Genomic DNA, 21143 nt, shown 5'->3' on the forward strand with positions numbered 1-21143 from the left:
ACAGGCCACCAGATGAGTGTTTGAGGAAGCTTATAATTTTGTGGGACTAGTAAACTCTTCGGTTCTCTACTCAATGTCTGCTGGCATAAGTTTTCGTGAATCGACTTTTCATTTTTGATTGTCTTTGCGACTCCGATGGATATCAAAACAAGCTTTTGTGCTCTAATTCGCAGACGGTATATACAAATAGTCTAGACGATTCATAGGCCGGCTGCAACGCAGGCTGGTTGACGTACGATAGTATTTTACTTCCCTGAAAAGTTTATATCAACTAATCTCAACTTATGTATTCAACTACGCTAATATGAAAAAAGTGTTGGCGACAAAAATCGTGATTTCTTTACTCTTTGCCGTTTTTGGTAATCTTTTCCGTGTTCTATTTGCTACAATTGTATGTCTGATTACATCATGAAGGAAAGCGGAAGTTGCACCTAACGTAATGACGACATTCACCTTACAAAGAAAAGTTATCACCCAAACATGTCAACCTTAAAGTCTTACTTATCATATTAACCTTTCGCCACTTGAATTGTATTTCATTTCATTTTGCACGTGCGGGAAAGGAAAGAACTGTGCTGAGATCGGGAATCAGACCAATGGGTATGAGTTCGTATCGGTCTCCATACATTTCATAGACCTAAAAATGAACTCAGACTGGTCTGACTTCATCTTGGTCGCTAACCCGACGCGAGTTACTTTCGTGCCGGTCTGAGACCGAACCGTTCTCATCAGTAAAACAAAAAACGAATCGCAGACCGGGTCCATAAATAGCATGTTCCTTCGTATGGCTATACCATTTTTGCTTTTTCTTAGCAAAAATATGAACACTGCCATCAATAACATCAGTAAACAAGACTTAGAAGTAGCTTAAATGCTTCGGGATTAATGTGAGGGATTGCACCATTTGGAGATGCTGTGCAGTAAATATTAACAGGCCACCAGATGAGTGTTTGAGGAAGCTTATAATTTTGTGGGACTAGTAAACTCTTCGGTTCTCTACTCAATGTCTGCTGGCATAAGTTTTCGTGAATCGACTTTTCATTTTTGATTGTCACTTTTCACTTTGAAGATCGACTTTAAATATCGACTCTTGATTTTGCGTTTTTACTTTTGGTGGCCACTGTCGGCCGCCGCAGCTGACACTAAGGCAAGTGGTGAGCGAAGTGAAAAATGCCGTGAGCAAATTGAAATTGCCGTGAGTAAGTTGAAATTGCCGTGAACAAATTGAAATTGCCGTGAGTAAGTTGAAATTGCAGTGAGCAAATTGAAATTGCTGTAAGTTGAAATTGCCGCGAACAAATTGAAATTGTCGTGAGTAAAATTGAAATTGCCTTGATTAAATTGAAATCGCGGTGAACAAAATTGAAATTGCTGTCAGTAAAATTGAAATTGCCGTGAGTAAATTGAAATTGCTGGGAACAAATTGAAATTGCCATGACACTTTTGGGCCACCGTAAAAAACAGGCTGTCAGATTATTAAAATACAATGTTAACTCTGATAACTTTGAGTTCTATTTAACATTATCATATTAAATGTTTAACTTACTGAAAATAGACATGACCTATGAGAGTCATGATATTTGCAGGTGACAAAAATCCTTTCTGATGGTTTGGGGCAAGAGATAACCTCGCACCTCATACTGATAAAAAAGGGAAATTATATCAAGTCACCCACATGAGAATTATTTGGGAGCTGTGACAGGACCGAGAATAGCAGCAAACTCTGATATGAACCTTGCCGGGGAGCGAGAATCACCACGTACCATAATCAACAGGAAGTTAACCAGTAACGACGAAGACATTAACGAGCAGCTCAAACAAGCAGGTCTCTTAATGGGCAGAACAACAACTTTTTACCCGCAACTCCGGTACTCTTCCTTCCCGTGACCATTTTTTCCTAGTTCCATATTGAACGTGAACGCCAACTAAGCCGATAAATTTTCTCCATCCATTCTATCTGAGCGCTAATGTAATCCTCCCCTCTTCGGATTCGCCCTCTTTTCAGCTACAACTAATTTCACATGAATGAGTTGGAATAATCGCGAAAAAGTAAATTAAAAAGGGAGCAACGCTAGTTTTTTTAGCACCCGGTTTAAGCCGAAGAATTAACTTGACGACAAATAGCTCACTAGCCCATCCTATGTGCTTCTGAAAACGGAAGTCCTGGGCTCTTTGTCTTTTTTTACATGCACATCATAGTGCAATACTATTCACGATTTTGAAAGAAATCTGCTGTGTCAGTCTTGACTGAAGAAAACACAATCCTTTGACTGAAGAAAACACAAATCGGCTGTTTGATGAGAAGATTCTTCTGTTTGGGTTTCTATAATGTGGCCGGTGGCCGTGATAACGGATTACCGCGTTAACAAGGTTTTTTTTTTTACAAGAAAATGTATGACGGGCCAGAACAAGTGGCGGTAATAACGAAGTGTGCGTATTACCGAGGTGGCTATACTGAAAGCCAATTGCAACTGACCGTCACCAACTAAATACACACCAATTGCCCTTCACTGAAAACAAGATAAGAGAGTTTACAAGCAGCTAAGTTGACAAGTAGGACTGAGGACTCTTTAAATAATGTCTGTTTGACAGTTAAAATCTTAACCTGGTTTATTTTAAGCAAGCACCGACATGCAAAGGTTGGGAAAGTCTAGAGGTAGGGGGCTGTTGAGTTACAGGAGATTCAGTCAAATCCACCCTAAAGTCCCTTAAATCCACCCTAAACAAGTGAAAAACTATAGAACTTATTTTCCTTCGTTAAGGACAATATTTATCGATTTATACCACCAACTGGAGGGAAAACGTTTTAACAAAAACTCACTTGACAAAGTAATGGGGGTTTAAGATTCCGCAGCCTTCTCTTTCTGAGTAAAAGGGAACCCTAGCTGTTGCAGTGCAGACAAAACGAATAATAAAGTGAAGTAAAGTAATAATAATAAAGTGGTTGCTACCGGATGTACAAGATAAGCTAAAGCTAAATTTATGTTTCAGGCACATCATATCTGTTCGATTTTCCTTTTTACTATTTTAAATGATATTTCCTAAAAACGAAACATTTTACCTCGTATGAAAACATTTGATGGAAAAAGCTAGTTGGAAAGAGAATGAAGAAGGGCATTTACGGAAGCAAGAGAGCAGATTTTGCTTTTACATTATCATACAAGCTTTAAGAAAAAATGATAAATATTCTGATAATTAAAGATGCCAAGATAAGGTTATCGTGTCACGAAATTTTGGGATTAAACGAAAAGCGACAGAGAGAGAGAATCACATAAATAATGAAAGTACGGAAATCTAGAACTGACGAAGGGGAAAAAATTATATTGGTTGCAGTCTTTATTTTCGCCCCACTAGAAAATGAATCTCAGCATGTAGCCATTTAAATAAATTGTGTTTTTATGAAAACGGATACTTTGCAATCACAGTGGATAAAATGAATTTGTAAATGATGCATGTAGTTAAGCGGACAATAGAAATATCAGTGAACATTAAAATAAATATCTATCGTGCTGAAAATACAAAAACTAACTGTAACGTAGATCAGCTACAACGGAACTTTTGAAATTCACAAACTGTTCCACCTACACGAAAAAAGATGTAACATACAAAATTTCGAGTTAGTGTTCGAAACAACACGCATTGACCTTTTTGAACTCTTACTGAAAACAAAAATAAGTTTTTAAAACAAGAAATTCATAGAAGATAGAGGGAAGCAGGCAAACTATTTAAATGTCAGGTTTTGAAGCTGAAAATGCAAATAAATGCTTTTTTCCTTACCCTGATCACTTGTATTCAGATAGTAATGAGAGGAAACCGGGACAAAGAGCAACACTAAAAGCCACATCTTCTTAGTGTTTGGCTGGCTTCCTAACCAGAAACGTACGAGCAAATTGACTGTAGATCCTCCAGCAATGGATAACTATGAACTTAGTTGACCTTTTACAAAAAAAATTAAGTCCCCCTTCGGTATAAGCTTCGACATCTTCACTTTGCTCTGCCGATGTAATACTGGAAAGTGATGATTCAGCTCGCCTTAATTAAAGAATCCTAAATCGTGAGTCTTGCTGAGTGAAGCGATGAAGGATATTGACGTAGGCATTGATCAAATTTATATCTCTGCACATGCGCAAAAAGATGCAAAGGATCGTATAAACGACTAACGCACTCCTTTAATCTCTGATTACTCCAAGTATTATTTTCTAGAAAGCGCATTTTTCTTCAGCTCAAGGTTACTCGACCAAAGGAGTTGTTTTATTGGTTTTCAGTTAGCTTTGTAATGGAAGTAGGCGTGAACTACCTCGAAAAAAAACCATCAACAGAATGGTTGGGATCCTCCTATAATGACAGCCAACCCCATAACAACATGGCTCGAAGTGAAGTTTGTCTCGGTAGGCTTGTGTCCAAGAAAAAGAAAACGCAGTACTAAATAAAAAAAAATAGGTCTACTTGCTTGCCTTCAATAAGTAGAAGTAAATAATTAAGGTCGATGATTTATAGCTAAACAACAAAGACGGAAAGGTTGGCATTACCACAACTATTAATCTCTCGGTTTGGTGATCCGCATATTTAATCAACAGTACACGTTTTAGACCACAAAATATACGGTACAGAATATTTAGCCGATAAATTCTAACCACAAATGATTCCTGCACATTTAACGCAAGTATAAGAAGGTATCCGTTGATCAAAATAGAAAAGGACAGTAATTTTGTATGATATTGCCTCGCAGCAAAAAATGTTTGAGCCTCAATCAAAACAACGCCCGTATCTCTTCAATTCTTTCAATATGTGTATTAAAGCCTTTTCTTTTCATACCAATCAAATCAAAGAATACTTCATGTAGTTTAAAAACGTTTAGGAATTGTATCTATAGAATATCTTATCGCTTTAAAGTGCTGTAGGTCACGTTTTGTAAAAAGAACTGACCTGGCATCTCATACGTGCGGAAAAAATATAGAAATGCATCAATCCTACAAGTTATTTTCGAAATCATTCGGCTCCGCGGTTTTCTAAAGCAAAGACGGAAAAACGAAGTCTTTGAATGCAAGGAACGGCTGGTTAAGAGTAAGTTTCGAAATTTTATTTTCAATTCCATCTTCACATAAGTTTTATCATACTTTAAATTATCGAATTATATTGCTATTTCGTTACTAGGTATGGTAAAAGTTTGCGTTCAGGCGATCGAACCGTAAGCTACATTTACGATTTCTGGAAAATTCAATTGTCACCGCATGGGAAATAATAAAATATTTATGTAATTGTTGTTTTACATATTGACATTTTGTTCTCCTTTGAAACGGCAAACTAATTCCAAATTTACATGTATGATAAAAAAAATGATCCCCACGGCTACGTGATAGAAACGATAAAAGGGATCAGTTTTCATTAGCCCACGAAAATAAAAGTAGATAGCAATGGCAATTGTTTTTTAACCTTTACAGCAATTCACGTAAAAATAAACATATTCCCATTAAAAACATACTCCGAAACTGGTCATACTGTTTTCACTTCCTCATTACAAAGGAGATATACTAAATCTGATTCTAAATCTTACTCTATTGGCAATACTGTACTCCCTTCAACATAACCTCAAGAAGACATACATTCTACAGAGAAATAAAAATAAAGCCCTCGCTTCTCTTTTTATTACCAACAACATCCGTTCTTGCACTTAACCAAAGCGGAAATTTTCATTTAAAATTGTAAAAATGACAGAGGTTTACTCTTTTCCTGATTTCCGGCCGCATAAAACACAAGAAGCTTAAAGTTGACAGTCATAAAAAGTAGAAAGGTGTGGCTTCCGATGTGTCAGTTTACAAATGCGGTTGTGTTTGTATTAAAACAATGATCTTTTCTACAGCCACTGGAACAACAACTTCATCGTTCAGGTGGCAATGACCAAGCAGTTCTCTTTTTGGCGTAGTTAAAAGATTTCTTTTGAGAACTACTGAAAAAAATCAGTCTTACCATTAAGTTGAATAAACACACATATGCCATTACTTAAAAGCTTGTCAAGTGTTTTCCCAGTGGTTTTTAGTGAAACCAAAATTGAATTTGTAAAAAACTATCGTACATGACAGGTGTTTGATTCTACTATTGAAAGTACTTTGTACAAGTAAAATCATAATTTATTGAACATATGAAATAAATTTCAGTTAATCAACAATTCTTGTTTCTAACAAAGACAGCAATCGGGTTTAGCAAGTATGCATGAAAGTGCCTAAGTTCTTTACGATTGGGTGGCTTCTAGAATTCACACGTGAGGTCATCCTGAGGTCAGCGATTGGACGTTTCAGTTAAGCCAGCTAGAGCTGTCTGCTTCTATCCTGGGAATTTGTTTTTACACAGGCGATATCTAAACATTTTTTTAGCGAGCGTTAATAGGTCCGTACGCCAAAACAAGGGACAAGTGGACTAGCTGCTGTAAAAAGACTGCGGCTAATTTTTGGTTTAGCTGTTTTGATTCCCGTGTCTGCCGTGTACCAATCAAAATTAAGCATATGGCTCACACAAAAATGAAGCAGAACTTCCCTCGTCAACGCTTATTTGCATCATTTTCTGCCAAACTGTTATTTTCATCTGCTATGCTTGACGCTTTTCATTGAAAAGCATATTCGTCACGCGAGGGCACCCGCTCCCGTGATCTTCGCTCGCTTGCATGTTTAGCTTCAAAACCAAGGGTGACAGCTTGAATTCGTCGCATTTCACAACAATATACGAACCTGAGAGCCTGAGAGCCAAGAGTCCAAGGAGTCGAGATTAGCCACGAGATCTAGTTCCCTGCATGTTCTACAGTGTCATATATGCTGTTCAACAGCGTGCCACACCTGGACGCCACGCGTGATTTTCGCTCGCGTGCGAGATTAGATCATTCTTTTCGGTTAAGCTTCCCTCTTGACACAAGAGACAGATTTCGAGGCATTTTATGTTGATCACGAATCTAATAAATCAAACCAACCAATTTTCGAGTAAACGAGTTAATTTTGTACATATACTCCAAAGATACAATTGCATCTCAGAGAATCCGAAAATGACTCTCTCATCAGCGACTCTGCGTCATTATCATCCGTACCCCATCATCCGTATCATATCATCCGTACCCCAGTTGGCCAAAGACAATCATTTCAAGCGCGAGCAACAAAAAACAAAGAAACAAAGAAAGACAAAAAAATTGGCGATGGGCAAGTAATAAAATCACAATTTTTTAAGTCTCATTCGTCTTACGAATGGATTTTACTTGTCCATGTCAAACTTTCTATTAATCGCTTTTGTTAACAGGCCATGTTTAAGATGATTTGCAGAGACGACCTGCCGCTAGAGTGAGCCTTCACTAGATGACTGGACATCAAGAGAGACTAATGGAACGAAGAATCATAATTCCGAGGACGAAATTTTAAAATAATACGCAGCTACCCTTATGGCTGTGAATTTACTGGAAAAAAGTTGCAACAGACGCTCCAGAAACCAAAACACTTTGGTCATCGGTTAACGGCGTCTAAGATATTTTCAACCATGGTTCCAGTGTGTTTCAGTCGAAAACAAAACTGCGTGATTGGTTGAATTGAAAATTCACTGCAAATATATATGCTTTAGAAAGGGATTGATTTTTTTCGTTTGGTTTCGGGAAATGTACTTTAAGCTTATTAGGAAAGGCAAGCACTTGTAAAACTGTCAAACTGAACCTTAATGATCGAATCTAATAAAACGTACCTAGACTAAACTGCTTGATTTAGTTTTGCCTTTTCGTTTTTTTTTTTTTTACTTTTAAAGGAAAACCATTTTGATTTGCTCAGAGGTGAAAATCACAGAAAATTCAGATCCGATGAAGTCTATCAGATAGCGAGATAGGCAACTTTCACAAGCTTGGTATGTATTACACAGCATCACAAGGCAGCTGAAAATAATGACCACTTTTACGGAAAAGTTATTAAACCAACCTTCACCCGGAGAAATTGTATGCTGCAAACTCCATTTCATTAAAATGTCAACGTATAACAGAAATAAAAACATGACGACGTCGCTTCGAAATTCCACCATGTAGCCCAGGAGGAAGCTAAAAAACAGGGAATGTTTTCTTTTTTCACTTATGACCGGCTCTCGATGGACGCTTAGCTGTTCGTGCTTGTCGAGGTCGAAGCGGTGGATTGCCAAGTGCACAGAACACAACTCTTGATAATTACCATTAATATAACATGTAAATAAACGTATTACTCAAATGACTCGCCAAAGTAGCTAGATTAGTGGTTAACTTTGAGGTTGTCTTCTTTCGCAAGAACCTATTTAGTTGTAATGTCCACATATTACCTGTCAGTGATGCTAGTTGTATACTCTGAAAAGGTTGCGTGCTGGAGTGAAAAAGGAAATGATGATGTTCTCTTGCTTATTATATACAGTGTATGTTAGATAAAAAAAAATATGTCTATATATATTCTTTCACCTGCAACTTTCCTAGGTACCTTTTTTGAATAATGGTAACTTGACTGTCATTGATGGATGTTAAGTGTTAACATCGGGGAAAAGATTAGAAAGTTGCAATACCATCTAGAAAAAAAGTCGCACTTAAGTCTCCACGAAATTAAAGGAAGAATCGCACAAAGACACACTTCGAAGAGGTCAATTATACAAAAAAGTGGCAAAAAAATTTCACAGGCGATTCCTCTACTTGCATGCTTAATTTGCAAATCAAACCAGCCGCATAATTTTCCGTACTACACGTAGTTGTAAATAAAGAAGTTATTTTATGTTTATTTTGTTTTCAATGGAAGGAGAACAACAAGAATGGCAGTCAGTTAACGCAAAGACCTTGATAATAAAAAATATTAATATATTTTGTTAATAATTTCAAAGAAATAACAGGATGAAAGTAATATTGAAATGATGGTAAATAAAGCCGACAGCTATGGCTCATGATTTGTAATCATCTATGTATCCGTTTGTTTGTTTTAAAAAGATAAATCTATGCGGTTGAGTTACCTCTTTTAGTGTCCAGCTGATAATGTTTGAAGGAGTTCTCAGAAAAAAAAAACGGCTTGTGTTGTTTAACTCTTCTTTCTTGTACTCTGGGACGCGGAAGGACGCCCAACTTTAACGAGTTCATTCATCCAAGTTTTCTTTTCTTTTTTTTGACTGCTAGGAGTATTAATTATTATAATTTATAATTTATATAAAAATAATTTATATTTTAGTCCACTTAAGAATCACAACCCCCGAGGACTGAAATGCAAGAAATTTCAATGCATTCCGGAAATAAATGTTCCGAAGGTAAGTTATTTTTCTCGTAGGCTCAACTTTTTACGGCATAATTAAACTTATTAACTGCCTAAAGGAAAACCGAGTTTCTATTCTAAGTAAATAGACCGGGCAACGGTAAGATAAATATAACAACATTAATTTGCTTCTAGAAAGTTTTCCAGTGGCCGCAGATCTAGACTTAATGTCGGTTTCGTAAAATCCTTTTGTTATATGCGCGTTGTTTATGTTGCTCTATTTAATTAAGATCGATACTACTGTCAAGCTTGTGTTTTGTGGAAATAAAGGTTAACGTTAGTAACCAATAGTGTAGACCATTATTATTATTAAATATCATTTTTAGAGCCCCTGCAGGTAAACGTAAAAAGTAAGTGTTTGATTAGCTTACGAGAAAGATCTCCTTTCAGCACTGTTTTTTTTTTCTTTTGTGCACTAAATTGGTAGTCTGGTAGTCTGACAGTCTGGTTTTGGTAGTACACACTATTTCTAACTGCACCGTGATCACCTCACAGAGTTTTAATTCATTTCCCCAAGTGAAATTGTTGCGAAAAAAATTAAACATTTATGTCTGAAGATATATTCATAGCCAGAAAAGCAGGGGCCCTCTTCGTCCTACGTTCTGTCGTTTACAAGGTAGTTTACAAAAAGTCTTATGATAATAACTGTGCAACCCTGCAAGGATGAGTTTGCGCACTCGAGATATATGCCTACCGCTACTATTGCAATAATAATCTATAGGCTGGAGCAGACGTTTTATCAAACCAATACGGTGTCTAATCTAGACATGATACAAAGAAAAAAACAGATCATGGCTAATCTAATTAAAATTCCTCAAATGGCTGCATAAATTGCGTATTTAACTGTGATAATCTTCCCTGTATTTCTCAGTGATTCCGCATTTCAAATGACAATCACATATTCGTCATTTCATCTTCATCTTTCCCGGGTATATTACGCACCAATTTAATGACCACCTCCCAGTTGGCTTGTGAGCTCAACTGGTCAGAGCGCTGCACCGATATCGAATCCCGGCAAGCCAGAAATTTTTCAGGCTTTCTATTTGCAACTGCATAAGTTGCGTATATTAAACTGTGATGATCGTGTCTGCATTTATTAGAAATACTTACGATCAAATGTGGTTTTACACTGGCCTAATGAATGAAAAGTACTTACAAAAATGACATTTTCCTGCCTTTAAAAATATTAACCTCTGTGCATTACTAAGTTTTTTGTTAACTTTTATGCTTCTTTGTTCGTAGTTTTTCCAAGTTATTTATTTTATTTTGCTATTATTTTATTTTGTTATTACTCTTTTACGTTTCTTGGCTAACTCTGACATTAAAGGAAGATATTCACCTTAAAACAATTTACAGTATCGCAAAAACTTTCTTACTGACTAAGGTAAGAACTCCTAATAGTAGACGATAAAGGGGGGAAGGTGCTACTTGCGCAAATAATTAAACTGGTTCTTATAATCACGTGTCAAATTGAGTACGACTCCGCCAATGTCTGCCTTGACGTCTCAGTACATTTTATTTTTCGCTTTTAGAACAAACCGCAAACGAAATCTGAAATATTAGAAAAAGTAGTTTCAAATAATGAACCTTTTTTACTGGTTCTGAGATAAAAAAAAAATTCAGTCGTAAGTTTAGGTTTCAAGTAGTTGTTTACTTTTAAAGAGAGCAAATGTTTTCGCCATAATTATCAAAAATTTTTGTTACATATGTTTTTTTTTCTTTAAATTGAAAACTTTCTTGTAGTGAAGCAATGCAAGCCAAAAAAGTGACATAAAATGATACGTTGGTAAAACCATATTGAAATCAACAAACCTTCAGGTGAAGTATTATGTTGCCAACTTTCTTGCACGAAGATAACTAAAACACACGAAAAAACAAAGTGCATGATCATGTCCTTTTGCTCACTGAAGTATCTCTATGGATCGTATTCTTAGTCAAGTTTCCCACAAATTCTGCCCCAGCTTTAACGTTCGAATGACCCAATCCAACCGACTGATATAAGTCGCAGACACAAAAACACTCTACAAAGCTTCCTGGAGAGCAATACCTTGTAACTTTTGATATTTTCTACAGTGTTTTCAATTTCAAGATTATATCTGCTATTATATATTGCAACTTGAGTCTAATAAATGGATGCTGCATGGCTCAGGAGGGGGCAGGTAATTTAATGAGCTTATTTTCACTAAAAAATTGTCAACAATCTTCTTTATTGGTGTTACAAAAAAAATTAAGTCGTTAAGGTTTGATTCAGAAACATTTAAAATTGTAAACTCTCTTTAATGTCTTAAAATCGAATTTTCTAGTGCTTTTGAATGGAAATGTAATCGGACTTATACCGCCTCAATCCTAGTTATCAATGAATTTGCCCGTCTTATTAAGGCTTAGTGACACCTCAAGGGAAAATATTAAATTTTAATGAATGCCCAGCAAACTTAATTTATGTCAAGATAAGACTTTTTTCTCCTCCCTTCACGTCCTATTTTAACCATTACGCTCACAAACAAAAAAGATATCAAAATTCCAGAACATTCCGATGAGTAAAAAGGAGTCCTTAACGCGCAATATATTTCATCATGCATTCTCTTTGAACTTCGCGTATACCAAGTTTTAAAAAAATATATTTATCCAAAATCTTTGATGGTGAACGTCTTCTAGACAGATTAAGGCACCATCCAGATGCATTTATATCGCTTAAAAGATTAGATTTACACTTAAATGATTGATAATTCCTTCTTTCTTACTATAACGAATTTAAAACTGCAACCTTGTGATTATTTTCTCTTTTTTGCTGCACAATTCCGGAGACCAAAGTAAGGCGAACTGTCCCATTACATTTTACTCATAATTCGTAAAATGTTTCATTGATTTTATGGTAAAATGTTTCTTTCATTGATTTTATTAATTATGGATGCGCCGCTTTAATTTAACTGAAGCTTCCTGTTTCTCAGCAATTGTTGCTTTTTGACTTTACCCACGTATGCCTTGATGGTCAGTTGTGCCTTAAATGGCTTCTATAATTATTAGACATTCTATGCGGAGCACCATGTGACCTCACGCTAAGACTTGGCAATTTCTAAAAATGGGCGCCCTTCTGATAACAATATAAAACATGTGCAATGATTCTCAAGAGAAATGTAGTGACGTGGCATTATCGCTCAGAGAAAGCAGGTGAATATACCACAAAAATGATTTAATTTGAAAAAAAAAAAAAAGAAATACGTCATGGAATAAAACTTTTAAGTTTCCTTTAAAGTTGGAGTTGAATTCCTTCGAAATCATTTAATCTCCGATCATGTGGAGACTTTTAAGTTTAGCATTTTAGAAGGAACTTTTGATATGTGGCCAGTGCGTTACCACTGTCAACTCGCCGAGCTTCAAGTGTCTGTAGTTTTAAGAAGGGAGTTAGGGACTTCTTGCCTACAGGAAGTCCCTTACTCGCTTAATGAATAGTTAATTTTCTGTTGATATTTATACCTGGATTTTTGAAAACCGGGATAGCAATAATATCAACTCATTCTACTACTTGGCAATTTAAAACAATAAAACTTCATTAAATTGCAGATTAAAAGCCTTTATGCAACTCCGGGCAGTACGTTAGTGGTTACTAGAAGCATTTCAACGGGTCCAAATTAAAAAATGACGCAAATTTTAGAACATATATTCAGTAATCTGACTCCGTGAAGTTGCAAACTGATGTCATTTCAGTCTATGAATTTTAAAGTTGAGTAAAGTGCAGCAAAAAGGTGCCTGGTTAATGCTTACATAACAACTGAAATAGTTAGCAAAACACTACTTTTTCCGCTGTCCGAGAAACGATAGGGTTTCGCAGGGACAACAAACTGAATGAAACATACTACAAAAATTATCACCTTTGTATCGATCTGCAAAAAACGGCCTTTTGGTTCAAAGCCATTAGAGCCCGCTGAAACTAGACCTAGATCCAATTTTCCTGAGACGAGAGTTGCTTTTCCACGGTACAATCAGCTAACCTAATAAACACCGAAGAAACGCCATGGCTGGCACAGAACATTTTATCGAAACAGCTCGAGCTCAACCACGCGACCTCATACCTGCGTCCACACCACGCGGAAATCACACAATCACACACTTTAGCGTCACTGAAAACACTACCCACAACCTCGCATAATCTTCTGACGCTTAGCACAAGCCAAATATTGTCGATATAACTTGGAAAAACTCAGCCTATTGGCAGATACACACCTCTGGGCTTTTCTCCTACACTTGTCTTATTCAAGTTCCCGGATGTAGATTCACACGGTCGGCAGACCAGCGTAGACCCTTTGACCCAGTCTTGGCCTGGGTCAAAGTTCACCGGCAATTTTGCTTTCGCCTAATTCACCTGACTCCTAAGAGCCTGTTCCCGAGGCCAAAGACTTAGTGGTCACCTAAGAAAAGCGAAATATATCGTACCTTTCTGTCTCAGCTGGATTTGGGTGACTGAGGGAGATCCGTTTAGCCAAGTTCTATCAAAAAGAGCCTTCGAATAAATTATTCTTTTTCTAAAGACCAACTACCTTGGCATTATGTACCACCATCATCATCGTCATCATCATCATCATCATCATCATCATCATCATCATCATCATCATCATCATCATCATCATCATCCAGTCAGGTCTCAGACCTGAGACCTTAGACTCCAGACATCGTTTTAAGGATATGTCACGATCCAATAGTGCAGACTTTTGTACTGATAGTTTCGTCCTGTCTGGAATTCCCAGCTGCTCCAAATGACCTATCAATGACTTTGACACTGATCCCAAAGCCCCAACTACCACTGGCACAACTCTTCCAAACTCTTCCAAACCCTTCCTCTTTCTTGCCAGCCTTGATGATTCTCTTGCTTTTGCGCTTCTTTCTTGATAAATTTCGCTCTCAGTCAGTATCGTAAAATCCCACAGCAAATTCAGATTTCTCAATCCTACTTTTAGGGAAACTCACCACCCTCTAATCCATGTTTCTTGCAATTCCCAAATATATAGATTTAGCAGGGCTAAAAACAAAGCTCTGACGTCAATATTTATAGTTTACTCAAACAAAATATAAAATCATGTAATCCTAAGCGGCGACGGCAACGAAAGCAGCCAAAAAATCAACAGGTATAATTAGCAAAAAAACAACTTTGCACGTGCAGCACACTTTTTTATACATTTCTTTGCCGTTGTTTTGCACGACTATAACGTGAAACTTCCAGAAACTTCCCAGTTACACGTGTTTTAGGGAGCCTGGAAATGAGTTCCTGTTCACTTTTTTTACTGCCGCTCATTTTCACCTCAATGGCTGCTAGCATTTCTCATTTTCACACCGCCGCTTTAAAATTTTCATGCTTTTCTTCCAGCGAAATTGGTCTCCCTTGTTTTTAATTTCTCGCTCTAGCTCTTTCTCTGTTATACACGACACTGTTAGCCTGCGTTGCAGCCCGCCCACGCACCCGTCTAAACCGGGTGCTTGAAATTTAAAATTTAACCCGAGCTTAAATGAAGGGGTAGACGTACGTACAAACGACTTTGTAAGAACCAAAATTTCTTGGATGCATAGATAACCAAATTTTCTTACCCACGGTACTCCGCTGCGTGCGCTTCGAGAGCTCCGCTATAAACCATGCGATTAAAATGTGTTAGCTTTGGAAAAGCTGCATAGGAAATGCTACCTGCACATTTTTATCACTATCTCCACACATAGCTAATCTGTTTCTCGATCTTAACGCCTGATCTGAGCTGCAAAGTTGAGCCCTCCCGTCTCTTTTCCCAACCTTTTCTGTTCTTAACAATCACTCGGCAGGTTCTCTTACTCTCTTAAACTGTCCTTGTAACTTTAATTCACTTCAGTTCTTAATTCTTTCTCTCCTCCCCCTACCTTTATATTCACTGGGTGTTTCAACAGTCTTCCTTCTCTTTGCAATTTTCAAGACACGCTCTTGACTCTAACTGGCACACAAATTAATATTTCGTTCTTCAGTGTTAATGACCTCCTCGACGCTAAGCAATCCACGCCTTCCTCTTCTCTTCTTGGCAGACACAAACCGGGCGGATGAATCTTCATAATTTTTAGATACACGTCCGTCACTCCCTTCCTTTTTCGTCCATTTTACAATCCCACCACTGTATCGAAGTGGTGATACTGCACAACTTTTGATACCTATGATGACATTGCCACCTTTCAGCTTGAATTACGGATTTTCTTAACTTTTTTACATTTCCAGTAAACTCCTTTTTCACACTGCTTTTCATTGCTTTCAGGCATCATTTGATCTGTCTCCAATATTTCCAAATTGTACCCTTCATCGTTATGTCGCAACATTCTCCGATCAGTAACTTTATCCCCTTGGACTTAACTAATTGTCTCTTTTCATAACCATCACAGCACAGTTTTCAATCCAGAATCCCATGCCAATGTCGCTGCTAACACATCAACCGTCAGCATGAGGGAGTAAACTTCCTTCTCATCTTTTCCGTACTGTTTAAATCGTCCATAAATGTTAAATGAATCATGTAACTCTTTCTTGCTTAGCTGCCAGCCAGCTGGAGACTTACGAAATATACTACTGAGGGGCACAATGCAGTCACAAACAACAAAGGAGAAAGGGAATCCCCTTGGAATAACCCGCATCCTGTAAGTTGTTTTCCAGGTCTTCATACTTTCCCTTATTAGCCGTTTGATTTTGTCTGTAGCTCCTACAAGCTCAAGCGTTTCCGTTGTCAACGCACTGGGGGAATTGAATCGTAGGCCCTTTCAGTCTTCATGGCTTTTTTTGCCGGGCTTGGCACTTTCGTCGTTGACTCCGGTCCGGTTTAAGAAAACATAATTGTCATGGTTGGTGCCTCTGCTAGGCAGGATGCCAACTAAGGCTTAGCGCACCAACCCTTTGCTGTAACCCTAGCGCTGATTTCTAAGGAGTTCTAGCCGACTTGTAAAGTCTTTTCACAGACTCTTGTAGGCTAAGGGTTCACATTCCCGTGTGAGGTTGAGGCACCAACCCGTCCTTCCCAAGTGCCTAAATCATTATCAATTTTATTACTATAATTAAAATAATAATAATAATAATTATAATTATAATTATAATAATAATTATTATCATTATTATAATTAACACAATTTCATAATTATTACTATTATTATTATTATTATTATTATTATTATTATTACAGCTGTCACTGACCATACAGTCACTAAAGCAGAGCGCCACCTCCTTGCTCTCCCTGTGCGCATGGGAGGCCTTGGATTTACAGATCCTGTAGTGACCTCATCTTCTGAATACGAGGCTTCAATCAAAGTTACTAATCAGCTCGTGAGGCGAATGGTTGAGCAACAGCACCAGCCTCCAGATACCTCAGAAATTCAAACACTGCAACTGAGCACACGAAAACAAAAAGATGACCGTCTAAGTGAGAGGCTGGAACAAGTGAAGAACTCCATGCCGACAAAAGCTAAGCGAGCTGTTGAGTTAGCTACAGAGAAGGGATCATCAAATTGGCTGACCGTAATTCCCCTCAAAGAGTTGGATTACAATCTGAATAAGAAGGTGTTTAGAGATGCAATTAAGCTACGGTACTACTGGGAAATAATGAACACACGCCCATGCTCTGCGCATGCGGTGTTCAATTTAGCGTGGATCACGCAATGGTGTGTCAGTGCGGAGGCTTCATTATTCAGCGCCATAATGAACTGCGCGACTTAAAAGCAGAGATGCTAAGGATGGTCTGTAATGATGTGGAAGTAGAGCCGGTCCTTCAGGAGGTCACTGGGGAGACATTAAATCATTGCGCTAACAAAGCGCCTGATGCCCGTTTGGATATTCATGCTCGAGGTTTTGGGAGAGACAGAGATCTGCATTCTTCGACGTCCGGGTGTGTCACCCTAATGCAGACTCTTACAAAGACTTGACTCCTTAACAGATCTACAAGAAACATGAGAACGAGAATAAGAGGCAGTATGCTGAAAGAGTAATGGAGATGGAACAGGAAACGTTCACTCCCCTAGTTTTCACGACCACAGGTGCAATGGCGGATGAGTGTGTAAGGTACCACAGCAGACTTGCGGAGCTGATCGCAAATAAGAAGGGAGAAAGTTACTCAAGCGCAATTTCCTGGAAAAGAGCTTAAGTATCTTTCGCCATCGTACGTTCTGCGATACTATGCTTGAGAGGCTCAAGATCCAGAAGACGACAGCTAGACTTTGTTGACTCAGACCTACAGATTGTTGATATTAGAGCCTGCCCGAATTTTTTTTTTTTTTTTAAGAATTAGGAATTTAGGAATACCAGATTTTTATTCTTTTTAACTTGTTTTCTTTTTAATATCAGAGACGGATTGGCAATGACTTAATTTAAAACTCTGGACTGCCTGCAAGAGTTAGTGACCGCATCTGCGCCGTAAGAAATGTATTTGAGAAATCGTTATTGACACAGTGATTGCTATTTTTATTATTTATACTATTCTTAATGTTATATAGTGCTTAATTCTTACTCCAAATATTTCTTTAAATTATGAACATATTTTTTTAAAGTTGAATAAAATTATTAATTATTATTTAAAATTCAAAAAAATTATTATTATCATTATTATCATTATTATTATTATTATTATTATTATTGTTATTATTATTATTATTATTATTATTGTTATTATTATTATTATTATTATTATTATTATTATTATTATTATTATTATTATTATTATTATTGTCATAATTATGAAACTGAAGAGTAATAAAAGAGTAAAGAGTAAAACACACAAAAGAGACACCACTTCCCGGCCGACAGAATGCCATTTCTCACTCCTGAAAAATATATGCGAGGGAAAGCTAAAAGTGGTGTCGAAAATGAGACACGTTGGAATGAGTCGCAATTAGGACAAATACACAGATGTTAACTAACACTGAATTAATTAGCACCCCATCATCGTTAAATATCATTAGTTCACTAGTTTTTCTTGTGGCCATCTTGAATTATCTCGGTAAGAGGCTAGATAGGGACTAATCGGATTGGAGTCTATACCACGTGAATACCACACTTGAATTATCTAACTTAGCTCCAACTTTTTCGTCCCATTGAAGATATCCTTTTTTCTACGTTGTTCAGCAAAATGTTTTGTTACCGGTGACAAATCATTGTCTTAAGTGAGTGACATTTAAGAAATTCTCAGATACTCTATTATGAAATGTCAGTGACAGGGTAATTAAAACACGTTCATAGATGGAATATGCCACAAATCGGATACCTGTAATTAATATATTTGCATTAGGAAATTGATTTATTATGATTTTTACTAAAGTTTTTTTTTTAATATGTTTTCTCAGAGTTACATGTACATTCAGATGTTTTCAAATAAGACAAAGAGATACTGAACAGTTCAAGTATTCCTTTTACGATTAACGAACTTTCAAGTGGTACTCGTTTAGTAAGCTTAAGATGTTAATGAGAGCGTTTCGTTTCCAGAGAGAGTGAAGCAAACAAAAGCTAAACCTTAAATGTCAATTAGAAAGAGAAATTTAATTAGTACTTCTGTATTTATTCTCAAAAGGAAGAAAACAATTGAGAGATATTTCTGCTCTTTGCACAAACGAAAGGTAAGTTAAGAAATAGGTATTCCCTGCCTTAAGAATAATCCGATATTACTCCTTAACTCATCATTAAGCGCTATTTGACGGATCATTTCTTGACTGGATTCTACATTAGCTCTTTTTTTATATATAAACTGAGCATTCATTTGACCGTCACAGAGAGCTGGGCAAATTCGTAATGCAAAGTATTTTTGAAGAAAATAGTCAACAGCAGTACTGGCGAATGACCATTACACGACCAGACATTTTCAAAGAAAAACTATCCTTCGTGGTATGACTTAAGGTACAACCTATTTATGATCAGTGGGATATGTGGTCTGACAATTAGCACTGTGAATAGCATATGGTCGTGAGGGGAAAAACTGATCTCGGAAACTGCTTTTTTAAGAAGAATATCAATTTTTTTTAGTCCTAGAAATGTTCCTGTTCAATTCGAAAATACTATTTTTGTCTGAAAAAAGTTCAATCCTTTCTACCAGCTTTCATTTCCATAAATTATTTTTTCCCAGTAATGAGTTGGTATAAAACTTTCTTTCCATACATTAAACGTAGTCTTTTCCTGTCGAGACAGAAAGTGCTAGCCACTTGTTATCCTATTAAACTTCAAGAAGAATTTTTTCCGTGCCCACAGAAACGAAAGTCATTTGCTCGCTGATGCAAATTACGCACGCAGCTCTTGGAGTTATTAAGTGATCTATTGTTACATAAGATAACAGTGCTTAAATATTTTTTTTAAGAGGTGTTTCATTAATAAACCACATTAATTTTTGGCTTTGATATCGCAAGTTTTTAAAAAGGATAAAATCTTTGCTGTATATTTTTACCCTCTATTTTCTCCAAAAAATATTAAAATAAAATAGCAACGAGGAGAGCAACTTAGAAAGCAGCCTAATATGTGATTCTGAAGGGAAGGAAATATTGAGGCGATATTGAAGACCAACTGATGACCAAAGAAAAACTGAGACAAAAATTACAAGACATTTTTCCTGATTTTTGTTTATAATTGCCAGTTACAAAGAGCTCATTAACAAGAAATGCTACAAAGTCCGCTTTTAATTTCAAAGCAATAAACAAAAGCTCTTTAACTGATTGAAAACGACCGCTTTGAAAAAAACTCAACTAATCAAGCAAACACCAGGCAAGTTATCGTTTTGTTTGATTGACAGTCATGTGGTTTCCAATTTACATTTGCATTTTTTTTGTAAGCATCGCTCATATCTAATGGTAGACACATTTTATTAGAGAACTCATGTTTTATCGCACAATTTGAAAGTGCGGTACTTAAGATACCTACTTTGGGTTATGGATACAACGCCTATAATTAAGTCTTCTTGTGTAGTTTGCTTGGTACCATATTTGATCAAGTAACTATAAGGAGTGGGAGAAAATTAATAAAAGGAACCCTTAATTTTCTTACTAAACAAATTAAATAGAATCCTATGAGAAAACAGTTATAAGGTAATCGTAATATTACTTAACACTACAATCTTGTGAAAATACAGCAGTTAAGATTCCCTCGGCCTTGACAAGGAAATAGAAGTAAAATACTGGAATGAGTCGAGCAACCACATTATAGTCCGTTTTTTTCGAGCTGGTGAAAGCTTACGGTAATCCTGGAGTGGGAGTCGTGAGATGCTTCTTTGCGACAGAAAACTTTACCAAACTTGGTGTGCTGCAAACCTGTTATCCCGCTTGTTCGCGCGTGAGCTTGCTGATCACTTTAAGTGTAAGTTTATTGTACGATTGCATTTATGGTCCAGTGCAAAAATAATCAATATATGTCAGATACTATATAATTTATAGTACCCCGAGGAATACTACTATCTACTGGTTAATTATCATGGAACAGACTGACTTACGTTCTAAATCGATTTTGATCCTTTGTTCAATATTTGTCAAATTCTCTCCAAAAACAATCCTTGAGAAAACAGAGCCAACGATAAACGATTTTAAAATACACCACATGATTTGAAGCCAGTACTTTTGCTTATGGGACTTCTTTACGAGTCAAAAGTGTTTCTTTTACGCCATCAGTTTGCAACCATAAAGACACATTTGTGGTGGGAGCATACAATCAATCACCTTTAATTTTTTATGACTTTAAAGCACTGATTAAAGTTGGGTTCCTCAGGGAGTGAAAATCCCTAGGCATCCTAATCTTATCATGAACCTCTTGATCATTCCTTTTCAACATATATCACTTGTAGACACGGTAAGGTTTAGCAAAAAAAGAATAACTGTTCCAAGCATATCTGAGATGAATCACGTCAGGCTTTAAATGAAAATTAAAACAGA

General features: G+C 36.8%; 1 protein-coding gene across 4 annotated transcripts in view; it reads right to left on the reverse strand.

The window, feature by feature from the left end:
- The window catches only part of LOC140942720 (polycystin-1-like protein 2), a 74959-nt gene that overhangs the window by 40869 nt on the left and 12947 nt on the right, over nt 1-21143 (reverse strand). For 2 of the 4 annotated variants that reach the window (XM_073391694.1, XM_073391692.1), the window contains exon 1: nt 3778-4057. The exons of 1 other annotated variant lie outside the window; for it this stretch is intronic. In XM_073391694.1, the coding sequence (XP_073247795.1) occupies nt 3778-3844 (67 nt within the window). In that variant the 5' untranslated portion in view covers nt 3845-4057. Of the gene's footprint in view, nt 1-3777; nt 4058-20707; nt 20741-21143 lie in introns of those variants that run through there. One more of the 4 variants, XM_073391697.1, reaches the window with a different exon arrangement.

Source organism: Porites lutea, chromosome 7 (genome assembly GCF_958299795.1).
Source record: "Porites lutea chromosome 7, jaPorLute2.1, whole genome shotgun sequence".
Lineage (NCBI taxonomy): Eukaryota > Metazoa > Cnidaria > Anthozoa > Scleractinia > Poritidae > Porites > Porites lutea.